The sequence below is a fragment of the Python bivittatus genome, unplaced genomic scaffold (genome assembly GCF_059951505.1).
Source record: "Python bivittatus isolate LINGU-HERP-01145 unplaced genomic scaffold, Pbiv_v1 ctg000070_np1212, whole genome shotgun sequence".
Taxonomy (NCBI): Eukaryota; Metazoa; Chordata; class Lepidosauria; order Squamata; family Pythonidae; genus Python; species Python bivittatus.
In genome coordinates, this window is record NW_028277034.1 from 19,827,694 (window position 1) to 19,849,692 (window position 21,999).

The following is a 21,999-nucleotide window of genomic DNA, read 5'->3' on the forward strand; positions in this document are numbered from 1 at the left end:
CATCTGCCCTTCATGACATGGAAGCCCTCCAGATGAGTAGACTTTAACTCCCAGAATTCCTCAGCCAGCATGGCTATTGCTTAGGATTCTGGGAGTCAAAGTTCACACCTATGCAGGATGCCAATACTTGGGGAAGTCTGCATGCATTATTTTAAGACATTTTCCAGTTTCTAAGTTTTTCTGTTAGTTATCTAGCTATTAAAGTCTACATGGGAGTATCTTCTCTATACACTCCATATCCAGTAATGTGATGACAGAACTGAAATGGACATTAATCCTGTTGGGGCTAGTTAGTATCTGAGTGGCTTAAGAAGCTAATCATGCTACTGAAAATTGACAAAGTTGCTGTTGAATTTCAAATCCCATAATCTAAGGGTGCTTTGGGAGTATCAAATGGAGGCTGTGGCCCCACATACTCTATGGCTTGCCTGTTCTTGCCCTAAACTGTCTCAGACCATTGTCCTTCATAGAAGGTTCAATTCTCAGTCCAGCTGATTTTTTATGAAATGAAGATGACCACAGTGTTCTTTGTTCATGCAATGAAATATCTTTGGGTGGACCTATAAACAGGAACAGGAATGGTTATTTAAAAGAAAAAAGAAAAAAAGATAAGCTTTCCAGAGGGCAGCCATCTTTAACAATTTTCGTCTGGCATAAGTATTCATGGATCACAGGGTACTTTGCATGGAGCATAGTTCTGAGAAAGAAGTAAGGAGGGGAAGAGAAAAAAAGGGGGGTGAATGGTAAGAGATGAAATTATTTACTGACCATAAATAAAACCATACATAGATGAGATACAGAAGATTCCATGCAGTCTTTCCAAACTTGCCCTTTATGAGAAAACATAGAACATGCATGGCAAAAGCAGAAATGTTACAAATATGTTGTACCTATTTGAGGATATTGTATTCTGCTACACTTCACCAAAAGCGGCACAGTGCCACATCTAAGTTTATATTTTTGAAAACGGCTAATTTTGCTTCAGATCTAGTTACCAGAGCCCCTCAGAATATACTCTGGGCCATTGTAAGATAATGTTGATATGCTTAACACACTTTTATTAGTGGATATTTATTAGGAGCTCACAGCCTTCAATGACATATGCAATTAGATTCTTTGTTATGGATATGAATTATTTTCTGCTGCGTCACTGTTGATCCCTATCCCGCCACAGGTACAGTACTGGTAAATGGTGCTGTTCTTATTGCAGTGTACAGAATTGCGAAAGACAGGGACTGGTGGATTCCTGGGGCTTCTCCCAAACCTGGCAGGCTTGCCATCTCATTATCCGTGCCAGCTGCATAGCAAAGGCTTTAAATGGTGCCCTTGCTGCATTTCAGTTGCTGGAAACAACCTCAGCATCCAGCCCAGTGCTCCAGGCCTCTGCATCCAGCTACACTTCTGACCTTAGCTTGCTTCTGACCAGGTTTTGTTGTGCCAGAGCTGTGCCTCTGACCACAGACCATTTGACCTTGTTTTAGGCCTCTTCCTTGGTTCTCAGCAAATTCATCTTGGAAGCGGACATCCCACACTTTCTCCCTGGTAACTCCATCCCTGTGTCCTCACCTCGCGCTTCTCACCCTGCCTGTAGACTCACCATCTTCACACACTGCTCTTTGTCTACTTGCTGCCAACCTTAGTCCCAAGCACACTCCCAGCATATGTTCAACTCTGGCTATTTGAGGGCCTTGAACACAGACACATCCCCTGCTAGACCCTGTCTGCCAAGCGTTCTGATGGTCATCCTTGCTCCTGAGGCCAGACCATGAACCATGGGGGATCTTCCTTTTAAAAAAATCTTTAATAAAAAATAAATTTAAAAAATAGTTCACTGTGCCACAATCTAGAGACAAGGGCCCAAAGCAGGGATGGGGGGAAGGATGGGTTGCTGGTTCTTTTCTGCAGTTCCCCTTTGGCTTCTGCTGCCTCAGGCACCTTTCTGGTTCTTCTCCCTGGCCATGGATTGTCTGGCTTCCGTCTCTCCCAGCTGTTGCCTCCTCTGCTCCATGCTCATCCAGTCATCTCTCACTCCAGCAGCATCTCCTGCCAACATAGAATAACCTCCACCCCGACCTTCTCTGGCTTCCTTTGTAGTTATTTCTTTTGAAATCTATGTGCCAGCTTGCAGGTGATTCTAAGCAGTTTAGATTTTTTCCCCTTTCTCTGCAAGGGTTATATGCTGGGCAGCTGACAGTCAGGCCACCGTAGCAAAAAAACTTGGACAATCGTATGTAACGTGCCAAAGTTCAGCCTCATTTCTTAAATAGATGCTGAAAATATCCTGCATTGAAACAAATGTTGTCTTGCCAGATTTCCTCTTTTGTTTTTAGCATTACCAAAACGTTTTGCCCTTGTCAGAATAACTACGCCCACAACTCCATGCGCTTAAATGCACTCAACCCCTATTAAAATCAGTAGGGGTTGCACACTTCCAAGACACAATTACCTTGAATGGGCAACACTGAAAAGCATATTTAACTTTAATTTAATGAGCTCCCACACAACAAGTCATTTTAAAAGACTTTTATTCCTGCAGAAGCTGGCTATATAAGACACCAAAGGGCTGGCTCCAATGGAAACTAGTGTCAGTGTTTTAGTTTAACAGTTATGGATCAGTATCTCTTGATGAACCAAATGAATGGCTAGAATATAGAGGGTACCAAATAGTTAAGAAAAGTATTTTATTTCAGTCAGGAAGTACAGAATGTTACCAGAAAACACATATTTCACACATTACCCTTAGTAAACTAAAGTATCTGCAGGAAGTGCTTTCTGCCCCTCAGAAAAGGAATGAAGCTCAGTGCAAATGTACTGTGTATCTTCTCAAATTCTGAAAACAACAAGGAAGTCACAGCTTATGGTTTATCTGAGGACACATTCAATTAAGCAACTTACTCATTTTATGTATTTAACTGATTTATATGCGGCCTACTTCTAATAGCTCTCGGGAGCTTTCAAAAGATAGTAACCACCAATAAAATGCCATCCAGCAATTGAGTGATTCTGTGCATTAAGTGGTTGTCTGCTTTTAGCAACCACCAAATTCTAAAAAACAACAGAAAAGGCCTAAGTTACACGAGTATATATTATACTTATTGTTTCATATTTAAATAATAAGTATAATATATACTTATATTATTGGGCATTCACATGATATATGCTCCTATTCAACAGCGAATTTAATAGATACTATTTTTTATAATTAATCATGACTGAAAAACTATTTGTGTTAGTTCCCCTGCTTGCCTCATTTTCTTGGCATGCCAAAGTTCACTCAGTGCATACATCACACCAAACCACAGCGCAGCTTGTTTGGGTTTGGCTTACTGTGTTATGTGGCCTCTGTTATTTGTACATCATGATTTACAGCTTAGCATGATGCATGAATTCAGATAATATCTTATTGAATAAATCACAGTTAAGCAAATAGTGGCTTAATCCAATGTACAAATATTGTCTATCAATTCCTTCAACCTCTCCTGGTTAATTGGTTCTTGAGACTCTGCTAGAACTGTCCCCTTCAACACATCAGCTACTGCGTACTTCCCTGCTAATTTCTTGGTTTTCACAAACATCTGGAGAGTTCAGATACACATGCAAAACCTGGACAGGGCTAGTAGTGCATGTTCCCAATGTTTCTGCTCACAGTAAAGCAGTCAAACTACATGGTGAAGGAAATGTCTGAGACTCAAGGAATCACAGTAGTTCTGAAATCCTACTTGCTTCCTGGACTATCAGCTGTATATCCTGAACTGTACTGAATTCTTCACATCAGAGGTGCTGCTAAAACTGGTTCTACTGGAAATGGTCTGTTATCCCAACCTGTCACCTAGGCTTTTATTGCCATTTTCAAATTAAACCAAAATATTTGTTGTTGATCTTCACTGCTTGGCCATTCAAGGTAAGTTTTGGTGTTCATTAATTTTCTGAGTTTGCAAAATCTTTCAGGAATTGTTTTTGCTGGAATGGGTTCCAAAAGGATCAAAATGGCAGTGTCACTATTTTCATCAAAAAGTCGGAAGTGAGAAAAATCCAATTCGTACTTGCACCACTCACTCCGTACAAAATGCTTTGAAAGTACAAACAGGGTTTTAGAGCTCTTCTCAATTGAGTCAATAATATTGTCTACAATCCATTTGCCAGGTGTAAAATCCCTTTTATGAAGGCAGAGTTTCAATGGAGGGTTTGTTTGCTCCAGCATTTGCACCATAATATTTTCCACCCATTCAGAGTCTTGTTCACTATAAGAAACAAACACATCATAGCAGACTGGCTGGTCGTGGGTCCTTTGAGGCTTGCGTTTTGCTTTAAGCCAGGCCAAGGTCATGCGTATATACCAGATAACATGAAACTTGTAGCAAAGAAATGCTGCCACCAGGATGATCAGGAGTATCAGAATACAAAGGATGGACACGACTAAACTGAAATGACAGTCAGTCAGTCGTAGCTGGACAACTCCTATCTGATCCCCTTTTACATAATCTGGAGAATCACAGATGTAGTTTTCAGGCCAATCAACACAGATATTATATATTCTTGGATGAGACTGTACAAAGGAAACAAATGCACACTTGCACTGAAAGCTGTTAAAACGGGCATCCAGCATCTCCAATTCTACAAACTGTTCCAGTTCCTGCTCAGAAAACTCAAATAGTTTGTTTTCTCTAATATTCACAGTCCTTACATGAGGGATGAAGGCAGTGTCTGGAAGGGCTTTTAATCTGTTATTTTTTATGTAAAGTTCATGAAGATGAGGCAGGCTCACCTTAAAATCATAGAGAAAATTGTTGCTAACATCCAGAATTTCTAAAGTGTCAGGGATGCAACCCGTAAGTTTCTCTACTTTACAGCCAGAGATGTTTAAATATTTCAAGCTTCTTGGCCAAGGACATGACTCTGGCATTTGTTCTAAGGTATTCTGACTTATATCCAAATTAGTAAGACTGACTAAATGAGCCACACTTCGAGCTATTCTATCAACATCTTTCAAAGAATTTTGACTAACATTGAAAGTCTGAAGTTTAGGCCAACTGCCTGGACACAATGAATGCTCCAATAACAAATCCTGAAACAAATTTATACTGAAATCAAGGTACTGCACTGAATGGAATGCTTTTGCAAGATTGCAAGGCACAAGAAAAACTTTCGAATTTTCAATTGTCAGTCTGGTAATATTCTCTACAAGATACAACATAGATGAAAGATCTGAAAATGAATAAAATGAATCTATTTTTAAATTTCTAATTGTTATTATATGTACATTATTTGAAATAGTCTGAGTATTATTGAAATACCCAGTACCCTGTAATTTGCTATTTATAAGTTCTAACTCTTGTAGTTGACTCATACGGGATAACACATCAAGTAACTGCGCAACATGTTTTTCTAAAAGTTCAATATTTCTAAATACAAGCTTCTGAGCAGTCACTGGAACCTCTCTGAAATAAGAGATAAGGGATAAAAGGTGGTGGTGTTGGATATTTCTCAACTCAAGAGACACCCCAGAATTTCTAACATCAATTATTATCTGATGCAATATGGAGTTGATAGGAACATTCAAAAACATTTGATTTATGTACTCAAGAGACTGTAGAGTTCCTGGTTGATATTGTTTAAGATTTTGTCCTTCAATCTCCAGTTCTTCAAGAACTGAAATTCCTTCAAAATCTTTTGTCTGTAAAGAGGAGAACTTATCATTTCCCAAGTACAGATATCCCAGCTTTTGTAAGCCAGAAAATAATGGAATTTCTCCCAGTTTCGAATAGGAGTTCCCTTTTATGTTTAACTTCTGTAAAGAAGAAAGATGTTTGAACCAAGAGGGTGACAAGTAGGTCAGATTGTTCTTTGATAAATCCAAATACTCTAGCTTTCCAAGGAAGTCAAAGGCATCCTTGTCAATTGTGTGAATTAAATTGGATTGAAGCAAAAGCATTGTAAGATTGACTGCAAACTTCAGGTCCCCATCTCTGATATGTACTATGTTATTGAAGGCCAGGTCCAGTTCCAAGACGACATCTGATATACCCAGTGGAACAGTGTGCAAACTCTTCCCAGAAAAGTTGCAATGAGCAAGGTCACAAAATGGAATGATCTTTTCAGTAGAAAGACTTTCAGCTCCAGCAGTTGAGATGAACCAAAGACTCCAAATTGGCAAAATCATGATTATCTAAAAGGTAAAAAATATATATAATATCATTAGCATATTATAATGCATAATATATCTGGCTAATTTTAATTAATTTGGTAAAAAAATTATCATACAGCCAATATTTACAGACATACACAGAGCTTTAATGACAGTTGGGCATTATTTCTTATGCATTCAGCTAGACTATATATTGACCACAAGATCCAGTTTATACCCCAGATAGGGAATAAAATACAGTTTATACCCCATTATGAAAGCTGCTTGATTCAACATGGGCAGATTTAAGTCATTCAGTTCAACTCAGAGCCAAATCCAAAGCAATGTTTGGAAATCCAAAGCTTCAGGAACTACACTAATAGCTATATTTTTGTCTTTAAAAAAAATGTATCAGAATTATGTATGGTTTGTTGTAAGAATGCCAGAGAACAATCCAGAGTGGAACAAGAAACTTTTGGAATATAAGGCATCTCCATGGCTTCAACTCTCTTATCCTCTGAAACAGTTCTGTGGGGCCTCACAAGTCTCTTCACTGTTGTACACTGCCACTTTCTTCTGGCTGGCCAATTGGAGGATGCAAAACTAGCAGTCAACCAATATTCTACCCACCTCCTCCTTCCTGCACCTCATGCCCGGCATCTTAACCTGTACAAGCAAAAAGAATATATCTTACTTTTCAGAAAGACAGAGTAAGTTTGTAAGGCATACAAGATGTATGCTTCTATTGACTGTACTAGTATGATATGTAACCATACAATTTTGTCATTTCAGACAGCATAGAGTGAATTCTGAAATTAATCAGAACTCCAAAACTCACAGAAAGCAGTAATATGATGCACTGTTGTAGACACACATAGGGATGGGCCAGAATGGGCTCCCTGCCTCCTTAGAGGCCTGCTGAGCGCCTATAGTCCTCCCGTACCTTCTCACACACCTAGAGACAGCCTATTTAGTACACTGTCCCTACCTACTTTATTCCAAGGAAAAGTCTCTCTGCAGAGTTTACTAATGAGGTAGAAACTCATTTACAGAGTCGGTTAGATTAGACAAGAAGAGAGAATATGTTAATTAGATTCAGTAAACAAAATCAAGCCTTTATTATGTATATCAAGGTTAAGGAACTACCCAGTAACAATGGATTCTTCAAGGGTTGTCTCAGGAATATAAAAAGAAAGTGAGAAATGATAACAAGGGTACAGCTCTGTTCATTTTCCCGAAAACAAAATTAAGATTTAACTTGCTGTGGTTTGCACTGGTTCCTAGATCTCCAATCCCTGATTCCTTGGGAACCAGGGCTTGCATACCTGGCTTTTGAAGAGCTGGGATGCAAGACAAAATGAGAGAAAAGCACAGAAGAAAAAAACAAAAGGAACCCAAGAAGGAATTTTCTTGCGCCTGATTAGTTTTCTTGAGTGCTACTCAACAAAAATGAGTATGTTTGAACAAAGTGCACAGAGTTTATTTTCCAAATACGTTACTACCATACATACTTAATTCTGTCCTGAGAAAGGAACCACTTATGAAGACTAAAACATTCAGGTCAGTTTGATCCTTGTTTCAAGAGAGAAACAGATTATCATTTCCTGTCACAACTAGGGGAATAATATACTGTACACAGACCTCAAGCAAATTTCAGCACAAGACAATGAGCAGTGTGACTGCAATGGAAGGGTGAAATTATAGATTATAATCGATTATAGAATGATAGATCACTTTCTTCCTGCTTCTCTAAATTCCCTTGAGTATTCTGGGAATGCCATCCCTATTTCTCTGTGATTAACACCCACTGGAGAAACAAACTGTAGTGCATTTACATCCATTTACTTCTTGTAGGATTAAGCATGCCCAGGCAACATGATTATCTCCCATCTGTGACAAATCTGGGCCAGACTACATATGATGGAATCTGCCTTAAATTTAGACACCAAGGGACATAAATGGAGAATCATGAAATTGCCTTCTGCCTATAGATCCCTTCCCATTCCAGAGTTTCTCCACCCAGCCAGTCTTATTTCTGATGTTTTAATGGCTTAAAAGAAAAATGATCCATGAAACAGACAAACCAAGTAGGGCTGTAGCTCAGTGGCAGCGGCTGGGGAAACTTCAGCTGCAATTCTGGATCAACCACTGCCAGTCGGTGTTGAGAATGCTAGGCTGAATCAACCAGTGACTTCAGATAAGACACTCTTGTGTTGAAGGCTGTACAGATTCAAGTACTTCTTGCCAGTGTACTCCAACGACTAGTAGATCTATCACTATCATGTAGATGTCCATAAGAGTTATACAGAATATATAATAGGTAAGAACATGACCATGATTAGCAGCCCAAGTTTGATTATCAGTAAGCAACGCAGAGAAATCATAGCCACAGCAATAGCAACAGTAACTGAGACTAACCAGTTCTTACAGTGAATGTGAAAGAAAGAAGTCAACCGTGCACTTAAACATTAGGAGGGCAGCAGCCAGAGAGAGGCGTTGCATATTTTCATTAGCAAGGTGATTGTGCAAACAGTGTTTGTTTTCTGGCAAAAAAATTAGTCCTGCATATTAATTCATCACATCTTGCACAGTACAAGAAATGTGAGGACCCATAATAACTGAATGGTAGGGTGGGGCTTAGTCTGGTCAACACAGCTGGTTCAAACTTCAAATGAAAATTACAGGCAAAGGTGCTACATGTGATACTATGTCTATTTTACACACACCTTCATGTATGAGCATACATACACACATATGACTTTGGGTTAAGGGCTGTACAGTTACCTAACTTGGTCACTGTTGGAGAATCAAATGAATCTTTGCAAGTCTCCTCCCTACATAAAAGGGAGCAGCAGTGATTCTACACAATTCATATATTCCCCAAAGCACAATATCGTCATTGCACCTTTAATATTTGGGATATTAAACTTAAAACACATGACAACGTTTTCCCAGTATGTTTTCCTTCATACACGTCACCGGGAACACCTTTAGAACCCCTTTCCGGTCATCTGCACAGACGCGATAACTTGGATATCATCACAAGACAGTTCGCGTCCAAATGAGTTCTACCTTCTCGGCACTGCTCCTTTGCATTCCAGTTGCCCACAGAAGGCAAAACGTAAAATATAAAAGCAATCCTACGCATGCTTTCTCAAAACTCCCACTGAACTACTGGGACCCTGGACGCGGACTCGCTTGGTTAGGAACGCTTCATAAATCCAGGATTAGTCGCTAAAAAAAGAGTCAGAAGAACAGAAAATAGAGGCAGCGAAATAAAGAAGCGCCTCTAGCGTTACTACTCACTCCGCTGCCTTCCGAAATCCCCCGGGTAGGGATTACGCAGCTTTCCGCGGTGGTTTCGCAACGCCTGACTCGCCTCCTCAGAAAACGCCACGAACGATCCCGCGCCGCGTCCTCTCTGCGGGCCAAGCGCCGGGCGGCTGAGGCGGAGCGGAAGGCGACCTCCTGCAGCCTGTGGCGGGTGTGGGAGGCCCCTTCGCCTCAAATACAGACTTAGATTCCGGGAATTTCCCTCGCAATAGCCACACCTCCCGCTGCCCCCTCTCCCGGGCACGATTCCTTACGCTTGGGCTGCCTGGCTGCTGAAGGCTTTCTTCCGAAGCTGCCTCGGGTTGGCCAGGGAAGAGCAGATGACACTGAGGTAAAGGCCCTGTGCAGCTTTCCCAGCTCAGAACACCCCATGCTTTGTTCCGTTTTGTTTCTTGAACCAGCACCGATGAAGGAAACTACGTGGGGAGTCTCAGTTTATTCCAGGCATTCAATTTCGCGGAGAGGGAGGAAGGAAACGTCAATCCCGGTGCTGCTTTTCTCACCCATGCTCCTGTCCAGAAAGGCATTTCTTTTCAGTGGGACACTTGATTTGGATGGAGTTTGACCCTGAGGACTCAAAATATGTTGCTGTTTGCTGCTGAGTGTACCGAGGTTTAAAAAAACATCATAAAAAACTGCACCGTTGGAACACCTGCTATTTTCTGCATCACCTCATCTGAAAATATGCAGTTTAACTTCCTGGGTAGCCAGGCTTAGTTACATATTAATTGAAAGGACTGGTTTCCTCTATAGCGTACTAGGTATGGATAAATGGACTTGAAACACATATTTGAAACAAACAGACCTTTTTGTAAACAGATGCTCATGGTTCTTGTGTCTCTGAATGGCCCTGTTACTTCATCAGTACTCTTGTCTCATTCCCACTCATGTCATCTACCAGAATAGTCTTCCAGGGATCACATTCATTCAGAAGGTTGAACAATATCAGCAATTGCAACAGGCCTTTGCTTTGTTCCTGTCTGGTTTGTCATTCTTCCTGTCTTTTTTTTTTAAAAAACTTGCTAGTAATTGTATTTCTCTTGTTTTAGTTGCTGTGAGCCACCCAGAGTCATTGGGAGTTGGGCAGCACACCAATTTGATAACTAAACAAACAGGTGCTCAGTGCTCCTAATATTTGGTAATATTTCCTAATATTTTCCAGCATACATTAGAAAATCTGCAAGTTTATGCTCTGTGGAAGATACCTTTGAGTCTGCCAATATAATATAACTTTCTCAGCTTCTTATCTTACCTTTCTTTCATGCATTTATACATGTTGGAATTATTAAGGAAGAAAGGCTAACTTGCAGAAGCAATCTTATTGTCATTGGAGAGCAATAGTCGATAGTAACTTTGATACTGAGAACTTGAAGTGTGTGACTACAGCTCCAAAGCCCCTACTTCTTAAACCAAAGAACTTAGCTTTAACATACATGAATTTCATTTATTTATTTATTTATTTATTTATGTAATATAATAATATAATATAATATAATATAAAATATATACCTGCCTTTCTGTAAACACTGAAGGTGGCTTACACGAATTAAAAAGTACAAAATATAAAACAGTAAAATCAATGCAATTAAAATTAAAATCAAGATTATTACAAAAAAATTAAAAGTTTGCCATGGGGAACAGGCTGTGGCAGTATTTCAGATGCTACAAAATAATTTTTGTAGCATCTGAAAGAAGAATACCAAAAGATACCAAAGAAGAACAATGAGATCATTTTAAATTTATAATTATGAGTTTATGTGAGCTCCAAACTCAGTCCTTCAGCATGATTCAGATAAACTCTTTTACTTTGTCTCAGGAGTAATCTATGAGCTGCAAGATAGATGTAAGGGTTGAAGCTAATGAGGTGGGAACCAGCACTGCTCATTCAGACACAGTTCTTGTGCAGATGCAAATACAATATTAAGGCTGGGAAAAGAACAGCCAAGAGCTCATTGAGACAAAAGAGAAAGAGAAGAGGTTTTGGATCTGGCATAAAGATAGGGTTTGTTGTCTCTGACTCCAGAATGTCCAGTGGCATTCTGGAATCTAGAAAACAAATGATTTTTTTGGGGGGGGGGGTCCATGTTTTGGAAACTTTGCTACTCTACTGCTGCCTGATGTTAAAAAAAAAGTGTATACTCTTTTCTGCCAATTCATTTTTTAAAAACATTAGTTGGGATTTCCATATAGTTGGTGTGTCTGGGTAAAAGTACTCTATTTGTGAAAAATCTGTTGTTTAGGCTTACATTACAAAAAACAGATGATTCTAGTATTCCCGTACTTGAAGTTTCTGAGCATGCCCTGGAATCTCCCTAAGTGATTTAAAAATACTTTTCATTTTGTTTATTTGTATCCTTTAACTTTCAGTAATGTAAACCAGGAACCCACCCGCTCAGTCAAAAATGACGTGAACTTGTTAAATTTTAGTTACTGAACAGGAGCCAGATGAGTGAGCGGCTGCCCTGAAATACAATCTTTGAGAATGTTTTAACTATTCTTTTGGAAAAAAAATGGCCTATTCAGAGCTGTATTTAAATCTGCTTTTAGCACAGCTGTGTTTTTATAAATGTATGGTCAATGTTGAGTAATCAGGTTCCCTGTTTTTATGAGCTGTTAACCAGTAGTTTTTTTTAGAGCAGAATCTTATGCATATCTATTAAAAAGTAATCTCAACTTTACTTAGTGGATCTTATTGCTAATTATGGAAATACAAGGTTGTAGCCAATTTTTAATGTGTCATAACTTTTTAGGCTCGCTATTGTTAATGTTCCAATGTGTAATATATCACATATTTTTTTGCTATTAGTTCTGGTAAATTGATCATTAACATTTTTTTAAATTGTTTTATTATATTATATAAGACATAATACAATATATTATTTCCATTCAATGGTATTTATACAGTATTGACTACAGATTATTAACACTCTAATGTTTTGATAACTTAGACCTTTAAAGATAGAGAAAAAGATTGTTAACGTTTTGTTATGTTTCACGATTTTTTAAAGTTTGCAATATAAATGGCTCACGTTGCAGTATCCTTTTTTCGCTAATAATACTCTGTCCTGGTACGAGGCTTATCTGTGTGGGAGATAGCTTATGGCTAGTTAGGTTGTCTCATGGTGATGTAAGCCAGATAACAGAGAGATCCTATTGTTCAAGGGACAGTTCTGGATATGAGTCCTGTTTGGTTGAAGGCATATATTTATTCCCAGGAACTCACTAAATTTCATTTATTGGAAGACAGAATCACTACCCAGAAATAGGTATGTTTGAAAAATAAGAAAGAGCAGCTATCAGAGTCTTAGAGATATAACTGGCCTGGCTTCCGGGTGGGTTGTTATGCCAGTTAGTCATCTCTGCATGTGGCTCTGCAAGCAGTTGACAGAACAGCAGTAGAGTTTTTGGCCAGGAGACTGTTCTGGCTGACAGAAATTTCTCCCAAGGAAGGAGAAATTGGGATTAACCATTTGTGGTCTGGAAGAGCTGCTTCTCATGACAAAAGTACAGGAATTTAATTTCTTGTGGTTGATTGTGGGTTGAGTAGCTTGGGAGCCGGGATTTACAATTTAGATTGCTGTGTAGTCTTTATGGACATTGGACTGGCAAAAGCCTCACCTTTTTCATCACTTTATGATTTAATCACTTTACAACCTAAGAGAGATACTCCGAAAGGCAGTGAAGATAAAAAAACACTCAGTAAGTGCCTTCTTTTTGAAATTAAGAAGAGAAAAAAAGGATTTTAATTTAAAAGCAAAAAGCTTAATAAGATTGTGCAATAAGAAAGTTTCAAATGGGCAACTAGCTGCAGATTTAAAACTAATTACTGACAAAGCGGAAGTTTTACGAAGTAAGACAGAAGCTAAAAATAGAGAGATAGGGAAGGATTTGGACAATTTGGCATTACTGGAACTGAGAGAAAAAGAATTCTGCTTAAGATTTAGGGCAATTCTAGAAGAACATGGAGAGGATATCAGAGAAAAGATTGTTAAATCTCAGTCTGACTTCCTGAATTGGAAGGAAGACGATACTGATAGAGAAATTGATAAGGTCAATATAATCAATACACGTTTTGCAAAATTAAGAAACATTCCAAGAGATGTCCTTGTGCACTTTGTCAGAAGAAGACAAGAGACCAGTTCTACAGCAGCACTTTAATCTTGTGAGATTCAAAAAGGGACAAGACAAGGATGTCCACTGCCTATACTTTTGTTCTTTTTGGATCTTGAGGTATTAAATAGAGACATAAAATGAAATCAGAAAATTATGGGAGTTAAGATTAAAAAAGAAACTTATAAGTTAAGGGCATTTGCAGATGATTTGGTGTTAGTTTTAGAAGACCCACTGGAGAGAGTAGAAGCATTAATGGGAAAATTAAAGGACTTTGGTATATTAGCAAGTTTCAAGATTAATAATCAAAAGACAAAGATGTGAACAAAAAATATGAAACTAAAAGATCAAATATAACTGATGGAGAAAATTGGCTTTAAGATTGAGAAAAAAGTAAAATACTTGGGTATTACTGTGACTAATATGAATTCTATGTTATTTCAAAATAATTATGTTATGACATGGACTGAAATTAAGAAGGACATGTTAAGATGGGAGAAATTAAAACTGTCATTGTTGGGAAGAATTTCTGTGATAAAAATGAATGTTTTGCAAGAATGATGTTTTTGTTTCAGACAATACCTGTTTTGACAGTGGATGTACCATTTAAACAATGGCAGAAAGACATATCTAAATTTATATGGCAAGGGAAAAAAGCATGAGTTAAATGTGAAGTGTTACAAGATGCAAAGGCAAGAGGAGGATTGGGTTTACCAGATTTGAAATTGTATTTTGTTGCTTGTTGTTTAGCCTGGATGAAAGAATGGATGTTGCTGAGAAACAAGAAGATTACAACCTGAAGTTTGGATGGCATGATATTTATGGTATGATAAAGTTAAAATTAATGTGGATTTTAAAGATTGTTTTATTAGACGTGCCATATTGAGAATATGGAATAGATATAAACCCAGGTTGTGCTTGAAAACACCTTTATGAATCTCAGCTCAAGAAGCATATTATAGAAGAGGAATAGCAGATAAAGATAAATGGTTGATGTATCAGGACTCATTGGAAAACTATCAAAGGGAATTTAAGATCAAATCAAGAGAACAACAGCAGAAGGATAGAGTTTTCAATGATCTTCCTATTTATAGTTACTTGAAGATTTAAAATGGATAAAAAGACTTATGGTGTGGAACAAAGTAAGTCAGAATTTGAAATAAATTGCGTACTGATGGTGAACATGTAATTGCTAAAATGTATAAACTTTTGTTGAAATTTGAAACAAAATGCATCTCTGACCACTCCTGTTGAAAATCTTTGCCTGGCCCTGTCATTATCTCTCCACTGGTGTGGCCTTGACAGATACAGACATGGAAAAATGTCCATGGCTTCCCTTAGCCACAAAAAGACTGCTCATCCCTGCTGTAATGCTCCTGAAAAAAGAACAATAGATAAATAAGTCTGTACCAGATATTAAAGCTGCACTGGGGTTCCCAGTGTTCCAGAAGTCTTGTGATTTGTTCAGATGCAACTTTGCAAACCTAAGCCATGCTGCCATATTCTTTTCAGAGAGAAGAGGCTTTCTCCTGGCAACCCTTCCAAACAAAACATACTTGTTCAGTCTTTTTCTAATTGTACTGTCATGAACTTTATCATTTAACATGCTAACTGAGGCCTGTAGAGTCTGAGATGTCCCTTTTGGCTTTTTTGCAATTTCTCTGAGCATTGCACTGTCTGACCTTGGGGTGAATTTGCTGGGACATCCACTCCTGGGAAGATTGGCAACTGTCTTGAGTGTTTTCCACTTGTGAATAATCTTTCTCACTGTAGAATGATGGACTTTCAATTGTTTGGAAATGGCCTTATAACCCTTCCCAGATTAATGGGCAGCAACAATTGCTTCTCTAAGATCATTGATGATGTCTTTACTCTTTGGCATTGTGTTAACACGCACCTCAATGTTCGAAACCAGCAAACTCCTAAAACTTTAGCTTTTATAGAGGTAGTCACATTTGCTGATGATCAGTTGATCAAGGGCATTTGATTAGCAGCACCTGGCTGCTACTTAGCCTCTTCATATCTATGGAAGCAGAAAGGGTGTACTTAGTTTTTCACACATAGCTTCACACACCTAAAACTATGCCAATGCCTTCAAAATAAGTTTTTTTTCAAGTCCCAAAATTTCAGCTATGTATTCTCTGGTGATATTATGAGAGTACTGTATTAGCCATGAACCTTGCGACCCTCAAGCAGAGCAAAAGAGAAATTATGCTGTTCCAACAGAAAAATATTACCTACTCCTGATTTATTGCAATCCTGAAACATTTGATTCACTACCAATGGGAAAAAAGTATGCTATACTAGGTCAGTAGCTATTTCTATTTTCCTTTGATGGGCATCAAATACCATACTGCTGAAAGATCCTTTTTAACTCTAGCAATTTTCAAAATATTCTTAGAAAGGGAGGCTAAATATAGAGCAATTACCTAAAAAATATTCTTCTGGTTCCTCTAGAATTGACCACAGCCCCTATTGATGGGAGCTGAAATCAGGCTTAGCAACCAGGTAGTCTTTGAGGAGGACTATTGGTAGAAAAGACACCTTTTGACACCTTTTTTTCACTCTCAGGTTGGATCAAAAGTAAAGTAGGAATCTTCAGCCAGAATTTCTCTTTTAAATACTGGTTAGGGGGAGATATGAGTCATAACTATATTGTAATACTGATGAGTAACTGAACCTTTCTCCTTGTACTACTTCCCCAATTAAAATAAACCAGCAGTTCACAAAGTGACCACACCATCTTCATCCCATTTCCTATTTATGCAATGAATGCAAGAGTTAAGTAATGCTAACATTACTGTATGCTTTACTCTCACTTCCACTTCCAAGAAGAGCAAAACTAGATGAAGTTTTTAATCATATGCTACGTGGAATTTTACAAGGGATGCTGACAGTGTCATCCATTTATGATCCTCCTGTGTTTTGCAACTACACCTCTTTTCTTACATTAAAAAACAAACAAACCTATCCATTAAGGGCAAAAAGGATTGACTAACAGCTCTGTAGTTGAACCTCCGATGAGTCACTCATGAGCAACAGTGTCCATTCGTTAGTTGACACCCATCAAATCTTCTGCTCTACCTGACTTAGTGATCATTTAAATAAAACAACTGGGAAATGAGTATACTGCAAAGCAAAGTAGCAACAACCTCAAGCAGAGGGAGATAAGCTAAAATATTAACAGAGTATCCTAGAAGGTTAGAAGGAATGGTTGAGAGCAATCTCAGCTATTTATTAATTATGTATAAGATTTCTAAACAGCCTTACTCCAAATACTCTAGGAGTATATAAAATAACTCTTTACAATGCAGAATAACAGAACAACAAAACCATTAAATCAGTATACAGTAACAAAACCATATTGGGTGCTGATCTTGCTCTAGCTGCTTAATCAGCAATGGTCTTTCCCAAAAGCCACGTCTTAATCATTGTCTACAAAGCTACAACAGCAAGGACTATTCTTGGCCACCAAGGACTAAGCTGTTCAAAAGGAGAGGAGTAGTCACCTAGAACACCACCCTGGGCTCCTCTTCCTGACACACCTCATATCAGCATTTTGCCTTCTACTTATGAGTTTTTTATGGGTAGCTGTGCTCATAGGACAGCCATTTTGTTAGTATACCTATCCTTGGAGTCAAAATTGCATTTACTCACTTGCCCATAAGGTTAGGAGTGAACTTGGAAAATGAGTCTGTGCTGGTGACTACACACCACCCCCCTCAAATCAATTTCATTTCATTTAAATGTAATTACAAAAAGCCCAGAGTACATCTTCCCTAACACCCAGATCAGCAGCAAACACCACCAGGTAAACAATCCAGGAAGAAACAATATCCTAGTCACAAAACCATCAAGGAAGAAATCGTACCCCAACTATGTAACTGGCAAAGGGAGTTGGATATGAACAGTCAGCAAACCCCCCCCCCCCCCATGCACTAATGATGTTACCTAGCCTGGTAATAAAACACCTGCAAGAAAACAGCCAAGCTCAGTGAACACCCAGAATCCAACCAAGAACCCTGACCTACATATATTCTCTACTATTAGAAATATAATTTACTGGCTGCCTTCAGAGGGTGTCTGAGAATAATCAAGGCTTTGGAGGAAAACCTGTGTTTTGATTGTACACTTCTGCTCTGGAAACACCTGCATTCATTTACTGGAGTTTCAATCTACAACAAGTTAACATACATCTCATTGAATAGATGTGTGCTAATAGTGAGATATAAAATGAATGACCATAAGAATCTATAGAATGTCATCATGAATAATGATCATACAACACATATATTCTCCTAATTTAAAACCAGAGAATTATTTGTCCAATTTAATGCCAATGGGACATTCAACAAAATGTTGCAGTGTGAAGTCTTATATATTTCTAATCACTCTTTTCCATCCCCCCACAAAAGTTTTCTGAAGTTTTCATAATGGTTGGTAAGCACTCCATGGCCACTGAGCAATTCACTGGCCTGGAATTTTGATTGTTCTCCCCACTCTGTGTTTTTCTCCCATAAAGATTTTGTATACTTTAGAAAAACTTTGATTTCTCCATAAGGCTGCTGTTACTTCCCATTTTGCCCCAGTTTGGCTAAATTAGAAACAGCATTTACAACTTACACATTGGAATTAAAAAGACAGGTTTAAAACGAACACGGTGTTGGATTGCTTTTGAGATTTGTAACGTTCAAAGGTGCTGTGTTTGCAACAGTAAAATTAATCACCTAAGAAAAAATTATTTTGTTAATGGCCAAAGAATATTATAAAGTAAATCAAACTGTACACTTAATTACATAAAAAATACAGATTGTTAACAGTAGGACCAAATTTATTAGAAGAGAGTTTCTGTGCAGTTGATTTTTATCTGCTTCTGGCTTCCAAGAAGTTAACATTTAACTACTACAATTGGCAGAAAAGATACATTTGTTTTTCTGTTAATTGATGCATTTTGTCTATAAATTGTTCTGAATGACACTTATGTCAGAATCAATTCATTCTTTGGACTCTTTAAAACAATTGGTTTTATTTAATTAATCCAACAGAATTACTGCAATGGCAAGCAGTACACCCTGAAGAGTCATGTCTGATGCCTATTTTACATCTGGAAGGGAAGGGGAGGAGGCATGCCAAATGTATTTAGTAGATATATTATCCCCCACTCTTTTAGCTTTTTCTTGAAGTTAGCTGTATGGATTTTCTAATCACTTCCCTGTGACAAACATTTCTTATAGTATTTCTATAATTTCACTTATACAATTGATCTACAATTTTTCATTACTTTCTAGGGAAGACTACCAGAATTATGATCAGTGTACAGCAAGAGAACCCCCTAGGGGAAGCAGATTATCCTGGTGCTTTTCAGTCTGGATACAGATACGGACGTGGAACAGAGACTATGTTGGTAGCTCATGGATCACCTTTGTTCTGACCTCGATGGCAGTTGTGCATTCTTCCTGGTACTTTTGGACCTCTTGGTGGCTTTCAATACCATTGACCATGGTCTCGTTCTAGACTGCCTGCAGGGGTTGGAGATTGGAGACACTTTTTACAGTAGTTCTGTTCTTTCCTCAGTGTGTGATTCCAGTTGGTAAGAAAAGAATGAAAAAATAAAACAATTGACCACTCATGGAGGGCCAATGGGCGTGGTCCTCTCTCCCCTACTTTTCAACACGTATATTAAGTCACTGGAGAAGATTATCTATCAGTTTGAAGAACAGCATAATCAATATGCTAATGATATCCAATTGAACCTCACTGCCTCTGGCCATACAGGATATGCAGTCAGTGTCTTGAACCTAATGTCTGGAGAGAAGAAACAGGCTGCAGTTGAAACCGGCAAGACTGAGCTGCTGTGTGTACCGTGAGGATCCTTGATGTATCCAGTGTTGTCTCTTAACAGGGTAGAGCTACCCCCAAGAATTAGATCTGCATTTGGGGGTCCTCTTGAACTCATGGTGCTGCTGCAGTGGAAGGCGCAGAGTCACCCCCAGAGTCTCCCCACAGTGAGATGGGCGGTGACAAATTTGAAATATATATGAATGAATGAATGAATGAATGAATGAATGAATGAATGAATGAATGAATGAACAAACGAATGTATGTTAAGGGCTCCTTTAATCAGCTTCAGGTAATGCACTGGGGCAGCACTAGTTAGACATGAGGGACCTTGTGAAAACAGCTCATGCCTTCATTAGTATTCATTAGAGCTGCTTTTGAAAACCATCTGGAAACGTCAGCTGGTCTAGAATGCAGTGACTTGGCTGTTGCTGGGTATTCACCAATATCAGCCAGTGTTTTGAGCCCTGCCAAGGACAATTCAAAGTTTTGGGTTTTGACCTTTAAAGCCCTATATGGTTTGGCACCACAGTACTTGCAGGACCATCTTATCCAAACTGCCCAACTGATATTTCCTGGGATACCTGCTTGTGATCCCCCATTTTTGTGAGGTGAGGAGGATGAAAACCCATTGGTGCTCTTTTTCTGTTAATGCCTCTACATACTTTGAAACAGCCTCCACCCAAAAATTATTTTTTACTATATTTTTTTAATTACAGTATTTGGAAATAAATGCAAATAGTCTTAAAGAAAAGGGGAAAAAAAGAAAATATATTGATATACAAATGAAAAATCAAAATCAGTAACATTATTAAGAAACTGCTTGGTTACAAATTATACTCTTCCCTCCCATTGTACCCCAACTGATAATTGCAGTAAATATTTGTGCAAGCATTAGGAATTGTTTCCAATTTCTATTTAATTCCCTTAATCTATTTTTTGCCAACCCATAAACTGGATTTGCTCTCATGTAATTTGGTTTCTACAAATTATTAAAAACTGAATAATTTCAGAGAGTCTTAGAGATGAGTTGATGCCATTAGACTGTGTGATTATTTGGTTTTGCTTATAGTTTATACGTAATTTTGTTAACATTGATTGTTTTATATTTATACTGTGAATGCCTTATTGCAATTGTATTGATGTATATAAATTACTAAGAATCTTTTTTTATTGCAGTGGGATACAAATCAATCAATCAATCATTGGTGCAAGGATAATGAAGGATCAGGCACAGCTAAGTCAGCTTTGAGAGGTCAAGTGTAATTGTAAAAGAAAAAAAAAGGATATTTGGTTTGCTTTAGAAAATTATTTACAAATTACTTTGTCCCAAACTGGCAGGAAAGTTGTTTGATGTTAGCATTCCAAAATCTAAATATTTTCAGTACCTAGTCAGTCAATGTGTCAATAAAATTACACTCATATTAAAAGGAATTAAGAAGCAATAGCTCACTGTTGGCATCAGTGTTTGTAAAGTTATGTTTGATTTTATTCCACATGGCCTCAGGTTTGCAAATTTCATTTATAAATTTTGTAAGGATTTTGTAAGTTATTCAGTCCCAGGAGTGTCATATGCTATCATGACTGTTCTTTGGTCTCATGATAACATATGCCTTTGCTATCCGCATGAATGGCTCTGGAATGTGGCAAGTTTTGTCATCCTCAAAAGTAATAATATTTTGGAATGAAAAACACACAAAAGTAAAAATGTGCTTTTAAGAAGGTGGTCATGGTCCTACAAGTTTGGAAAAATGTTTTAAAAATTAAGGGTCTCAAAAATTGATATGTGTCTAGGTAAAAGCTATATGGGAAAAGAATAACTGAGTCACTTAAACTGAAATATACTGATGCCAGATTTCCCACCACCTTAAAGCTCTAAGAAGGAAGTAAAAGCAGCTTCATAAACTTAGAAGGTAGTTGTGTTTCTATTTATGGCTATATGGAAGAGGCTTCTCTTTGTGGTACCAAGTAAATACAAGACTCATTTTTGAAAGTAGCACAAATTACCATTTTTAGGCACAGGATGTTAAATAGTGAACACCTCAGGTAGATTGATGAGTGCATAAAACCCAACTCCTTCATTTCACCCATCAGATATAATCCTCAACGATTCAAAAAGATGTTTATTTAGAATATTGTCTGGAATTCTGACTTTAATCTGCAATAATCTGTCGCAATAATCAAGTGTAACTAAATAGAGAAAGAAGAAGAGGAAATGGTTGAGCACATTTGAAATTTTGAAAGCATGTTGGGCTTCCGGTGTGAGTCATGGCTGACTGAAGGCAATGAGAACCATTGTGAAGAACAAAAGATCGGCAAGTAGACCGATCTTTCAAATCTCTCTGGAGAAGGAGATATTGGGAATTGCCCATGAGTGCTCTGAATGGCAGCTCCTTGCAAGAAGACTGTAAAACAGCGGTCTTCCATGAGTTTGAGTGCCAGGAGCCAAGGAGACAGTATCTTTGCTCTCAGCAGCAGTAGAGCCTTTTATAAGGACCCTAAACCAGCCAAACTCACTTTCTAATTATTTTCTAATCACTTTTCAAGTTAACCACGTTATGGATATTAGAGACCTTCAAAATAGTGGGCTTAAT

General features: G+C 38.1%; 1 protein-coding gene across 7 annotated transcripts; it reads right to left on the reverse strand.

Moving 5' to 3' along the window:
* Positions 1-2,667: 2,667 nt before the first annotated feature.
* TLR2 (toll like receptor 2) lies at positions 2,668-10,045 on the reverse strand. Of its 7 annotated transcripts, XM_088132730.1 has the most exons (4): positions 9,431-10,045; positions 8,909-8,958; positions 6,755-8,400; positions 2,668-6,166 (listed from the first exon to the last, which is right to left on the reverse strand). In XM_088132730.1, exons 3-4 carry the CDS (start codon positions 6,782-6,784, stop codon positions 3,830-3,832), a joined length of 2,367 nt encoding a protein of 788 aa, XP_087988856.1. In that variant the 5' UTR covers positions 6,785-8,400; positions 8,909-8,958; positions 9,431-10,045; the 3' UTR covers positions 2,668-3,829. The 7 variants fall into 7 exon arrangements, with proteins under 7 accessions (XP_087988856.1, XP_025020791.1, XP_087988857.1 ...); XM_025165023.2 differs by lacking the exon at positions 8,909-8,958 and having other exon boundaries at positions 6,755-6,790; XM_088132731.1 differs by lacking the exon at positions 8,909-8,958.
* Positions 10,046-21,999: the final 11,954 nt, after the last annotated feature.

Coding starts and splice junctions, on each gene's coding strand:
- TLR2 (XM_025165023.2), bottom strand. CDS start 6,784: ATGCCGGGCATGAGGTGCAGGAAGGAGGAG. Junction 6,167..6,754: donor TGAGGTGCAGGAAGGAGGAG/GTGGGTAGAATA, acceptor TTTACCTTTTAG/ATAATCATGATTTTGCCAAT.